The sequence below is a fragment of the Helianthus annuus genome, unplaced genomic scaffold (assembly GCF_002127325.2).
Source record: "Helianthus annuus cultivar XRQ/B unplaced genomic scaffold, HanXRQr2.0-SUNRISE HanXRQChr00c292, whole genome shotgun sequence".
In the NCBI taxonomy this organism is placed as follows: domain Eukaryota; kingdom Viridiplantae; phylum Streptophyta; class Magnoliopsida; order Asterales; family Asteraceae; genus Helianthus; species Helianthus annuus.
The window spans coordinates 1-5720 of NW_023395808.1; the positions used below are offsets into that span (position 1 = coordinate 1).

The 5720-nt window shown below is 38.2% G+C and overlaps 1 protein-coding gene across 1 annotated transcript; it reads left to right on the forward strand.

Annotated features, from left to right (window-relative positions):
• The first annotated feature begins 4071 nt into the window (after nucleotides 1–4071).
• LOC118489744 (UDP-glucuronate 4-epimerase 4-like) lies at nucleotides 4072–4891 on the forward strand. Its single transcript, XM_035987284.1, has 2 exons — nucleotides 4072–4118; nucleotides 4531–4891. The coding sequence occupies exons 1-2, from the start codon at nucleotides 4072–4074 to the stop codon at nucleotides 4889–4891; spliced, it is 408 nt and encodes a 135-aa protein (XP_035843177.1).
• Nucleotides 4892–5720: the final 829 nt, after the last annotated feature.

The window sequence follows — 5720 nt, forward strand, 5'->3', positions numbered from 1 at the left end:
TCATCAAAGAACAAGATGGAGATCTGCTTCTGGTACAGGTATACGTTGATGATATTATTTTTGGTTCTACTAATGATGCTTTGTGTAGGAATTTCGAGCGGATTATGCAGGAGAAATTCGAGATGAGTGCTATGGGGGAAATGACCTTCTTCTTGGGCTTCAAGTTCAACAAACGGAGTCTGGGATATTCATCCATCAGACAAAATATGTTGGTGACATCTTGAACCGGTTTCAGATGTCTGATGCAACACCCATTGGTACCCCATTGCCAACTAATCACGGAATTACTCCAGACTTGAAGGGAGAAGCTGTTAGCCCTTCAATCTATCGCGCTATGATCGGATCTCTCATGTACCTCACAGCATCAAGGCCAGACATAATGTATCCAACGTGTCTTCTGGCCAGATATCAAGTTAATCCAAAGGCCTCCCATCTTGCAGCTTGTAAAAACGTAAAAAGGGATTTTTCGTTATTTGAAGGCGTACCCTGACAACTGGTCTGTGGTGACCCTTGGTGATAAGGTAACATTTTGAAGTTGGTGAGCGTGTCAGTGATTCTGATTTTGGTCGGATGTCAAAATCGACGAAAGCTAAATCCACAACGGGCTGAAGATTGTCAGTTTTTACGGAAAGGAATCGTCCTCAGTTACATGGCAGATGCAAAGAAGGTCAACATAAGTCTGTTTCGCTCCTACCTCAACATGTTCGAAGCAACAGTGATCTACATTGCTGATCCTTCAACAAGATTTGATTTTCTCCCAAGTTCAAGTTTCTGGATTCCAGATCTTTCAAATGCGTGGACTTTCGGTGCTTATGTGATTCCTAACTACTCCTATATACGGCTCCAGATGGAATTCTGAACTGCTCTTCAGATCCTATCACATAGAAATGCCACTGTGGTCAGCATTCAAAGACCAAAGTCAACATCTGAAATCAAATATGCATCTTCATACCGGTGATTTGCTTTCCAGAATAATGGCTAAATCAGATGTTGCAGTTCAACGGTTCACAAACCGAGGTTGCACCAACGTTTGCCGATCTTCCTTACCAAAGCGTTTTGACAAAAAGCATAGCATTTGACTTCTTTTATTCAGTTGGTAAGACGGCATTAAGCTGTCTGGAAGCAAGAGTAAAACCAACAACTCGGAAAATTCGATTCTTTGTAAATAACTTTGTGTTTATAAATTTATCATTAGTGTTGATTGATTTTAAGGGGGCAGCCTAAAATCCCTGGAAATCTTGAAACAACCAAAAACATATGAAAATTTCGAGCGGAAAACACAGGAAAACAAGGCAGAAACAATCCAAAATGTAGTTTCCATGGCGAGCTCCAAAAGAGAAAGCACGATGAGTACCATCAAGTGGTCTATATCCAAACCTCCTCTTAAAACCTTACAATGGAAAAACTGATAAGCAGCTCTACAGCTATTCAAGAAATCGTAGTCGGTGCAGGCTCTACAATGCGACTGTTTGAAAGTGATGCAGGGTGAATATAAATACTTGATAATCGAGCTGAAAGAGCAAAGGATGGATGGAACCATTCCATTGGACATATGGTTCTTAGTAGGCGAAGATTTCGTTTGATTTAGATTGCCGAGGGAAATTCTAGAGATAGCAGAATCAGGTCTATTATGCTGCTTATCATCTGGGCACTATTCATGGATCAGGTGTATCAATTTTACCGAAAAAGATAACGGGGACGCAATTCTAGATCTTCCATGATACTATACATACGTGTACATAATATATACTGCATTCGACCTCAATAAGTGATAAACAATCACATGTCCAAATCAAATAAGTGATAAAATATCACATTTATCCGGGTGTCAAGTTCGTCTCTCTGCTGTACGGAAGTACTGACCTGTTCACGGACTTGCACCTGTGCCCTCATGCATACGAAAATCAAGTTCCTCATAAATAAGTGATTCTATCACATAGGGCTTGTTTTCAAATCAAAATAAGTGAGAAACTCACATCATATACAGTCAAACAGATGATAATCGGTATACTCACCGGTAAGATGAACCCTCGTGCATACCTTGATACGGGAATGTGTCGTGATGTGGATGAACACCGGTCGGTAAGTATAAATCATACCTTAACATATCCTCTAAACATGATTACATCTGATAAGCTGAGCTTAAGTGGACAACAATACCGATAATTGTTATAGGATGTTTATCTTAACGTTAACTAATAGAACAACAAGAGTGTTTTGGCTTGACCGTACACTGATATGATTCTCTTACCCTCGAAACTCGCAAAAAGAAGTTTGTATATATTTATTTGCTGCTTTCAGTCTTTACATTTGAGAAATACAAAAATACCAAAAAGATTTTATTTCTGCTTTATTTTCGATCGTACGATGTTGGAGCTCAAGTCTTCGTTACCTTAAACTGAACGAAAACTGAAATGACTAAATCTTCATAAACGGTCGAAATTTGCATGTTTTGAAAGTTAAAAATTAAAATTGATAAATTTTATTAAAACTTTCAAACTGTCGGACGGTGTTTAATTGTGGCATGGTCATACGTGTGTCATTTGTTTATGATTAACTATCTTCCAAGCAGTTGTTCTCATTACGCGTTTAGATTTCTTGCATGTGCAGATTCTAAAGGCTAGGAGAACATGGTCGATGACAAAGCTTTGGAATGAAGACACGACGTGAAGGCGCTCAAGTGATGAAGATGATCGAGTTGCCGCTGGCCATCATTAACACCACAAGGATCTCACTTCATAAAGATAAAGTTGTTCACAAGCATAACTCAAGGGGGAGCTTATGTTAAGGGGGAGTTTGTCAACACACTTCCTACATGATACGGGTAGTTTGTTGGTACACTCTCTACTTTCAAGACGTGAAGACTTTGAAGATCCTCCGACATTGAAGACATGAAAGGACATCAGAGTTTTGGGAACTCGAAGACCGAAGACCGTCGAAGTTCAAGACGAGTCTACATCTATAGAAGATAAAGACAAAGCTACAGCCAAGGGGAGTTTGTTGGTGCACTTGTGTCTGTACTTTGTCTGTATTCGGTCTGTATATAAACAATGTCCTTATCAGTCCTGTAAGTTGACCAAGTCAACCGTCCTCCTGGTTTGACTTGGACAACATTTGGTAAAATAGTGAAAGATGTTCTGATCGAAGGATAGACTCGAAGGATACTTGATCCTTCGAGTTGCTCGAAAGATATGGTTCGACCATGGTTCGACCATGGTTCGACCATGGTTCGACCATGGTTCGACCATTAGACTCGAAGGATGATCCTTCGAGGTCCATGCCGTCATTCGAGTTGTTGTAGTCGACAGATGATCCTTCGGACCATCTGTCGAATCATTCGATCCAACATCATATGCTGGGTATATATATACCCATGCAGTGTATGTGAGTGTAGGAGTTCTGCCATTTTCACACACCCGAGAGATAGAGAGCTTAGAGAGCATTCTGTCCAGAACTCACATACACACACTTAGAGAGTTTATAGAACATTTCTGTAAACATTGAGCTTGTAACCGAACCCTCATTGCATTAATACAACTTGTGTTAATCGGTGAACTTGTGTGTTTGTTTCTCTACTTGCTACTAACTCGGTTTGCTTGCTAGCTTGGATTCCGCACTTGCTAGTAGGTTTGTATAACAAGGTTTGAGGTTCGTCATCCACCGGATAGGGACCTACAGATTTGTATGTTGCATCATAATGTACTATGCAGATTGCTATTGGAAATGGTCACTTAATCTGTTAATTGGACTATACTATGCGATTCATTGGATATTTTAGGCTGCTAATGCTCACTTTGAAAGTAGTTTAAAAAGTAGGTATGTTCTGATTTTTTATTTTCTACATCAGTTAGTTGTTAGCTGTTATTCATACAAACCCTATAGGTTCTTTTATATCCATAATTTCATTTTTATTAAATTAGATTACTTTTTACTATTTATTTTATCAATATACAACACCTTAATTATTTTTGTGGCCTAGGTTACCTTTCTAATACTGCTATCTTTTACATGACCACTCACTCTCTGTTCGATTAGGTTTAAACTGAGAGTTGTGTGTGTATAGGGATACCGATGGGAGTAACGTTCAAGTCATCAGTCAACATCGGATTGAAAGCAGGGTACTCTGTTTTGGTCACCGTAGCAGCCAGTTTCGTCGGAATCCACATCAGCGCCGCCTTGAGAGTTGAGATGCCGTGGTGACTACGTTTTAGGGTTATACAATTTTAACAGTTATTACGATCCTACCCTCAAAAGGGCTTGTCAACATGTGTGGAAAAAAATGGGATTTTCATTGTGGAAGGGGACATAAAGGACACCGGTGCTGAACAAACTCTTTGAGGTAGTTCATTTTACTCATGTTATTTATTTAGCTGCTCAAGCTAGTGTTAGATATGCAATGAAGAAACCTAAAATCTTATACTCATAGTAATATTGCTGGTTTTATTATTGTTCTTGAAATATGCAAAAATGCAAATCCACAGCCTACAATTGTTTGGGTATCTTCTAGTTCTGTTTATGGGTTGAATACAGAAGTACCCTTTTCGGAAAAAGATTTCGGAAAAAGATCGAACTGATCCTATACGCTGCAACGAAGAAAGCGGGTGAAGAAATCACTCATACGTATAATCATATTTATGGGTTGTCTTTGACAGGTTTGAGGTTCTTTACAGTTTATGGACCATGGGGTAGACCCAATATGACTTATTTTTTCTTTAGTAAAGATATCTTGAAACGGAAATCGATTCCCATTTTTGAGTCTAGTAATCATGGGACTGTTGCGCGTGATTTTACCTTTATTGATGATGTTGTAAAGGGTTGTTTAGGTGCTTTAGATGCCACTGAAAAGAGTACACGAAGTGGTGGGAAGAAAAAAAGGGGTGGCTCAGTTTAGGATTTTAATTTAGGGAATACTTCGCCTGTGCTGTTAGTTTAAGTGTTGTGATGTTACTTGTTTAGTTTCTTGATTGAAGGTTGACTTGCTGTGTGTATGTGTTTTTTTCTTTTCTTTTTATTATAAATTTCTTGATATGAGTTTGGTTTTTGTGATCTCATGATACATTTTTACATTCAGCATGACTTTTTATTGTAATTTGTCAACTGAAGTTGCTAGTATAGGGTTATCAAACAATCGTGTCGTTATAGTAGCGGTGCATTCTTGCCATCTAAATCGCAATCACCAGTTGTTACATAAATCTATTAACAACCTAAGGCAATATTTGTGTGTAAACTTTACAGGTCATGTCTACTCTGTTTATCCATTATTTATAAGATATTGCAACTACATGAATACCTTCCGAGTTACTACCAAGAGAATTAGATCTTTCAAGCATACAATGTTGTTGGGAGATTAAATTTGTGCGCATCGCAATCAAGCTAAAACTTAGCTAATACCCTACATTCAATGTGAGTTAGTTTGCAGCGGGATATTAGTTAATCAATGTGTCAGGTATCACTGTTTCATCGTCAACTGATTCACAATATGCGCAAAACAATAAACAAGAGTAGAAGAACAATTGCTATGAGCACAAGGTATTAATCAAAATCGATTGTTTCAATACATCATGTAAAACTAGTTATCAATTAAAATTGAATTTACAGATGGTTTTCTAGCTAACGCTCTAGCTATGAAGAGGTTGACATGCAAATTTTCTCTGAATTTGCACACATTAAACTATGGGGTCAAGTGATAATAATATCAATGCAGACACTTTCAGTTTTCA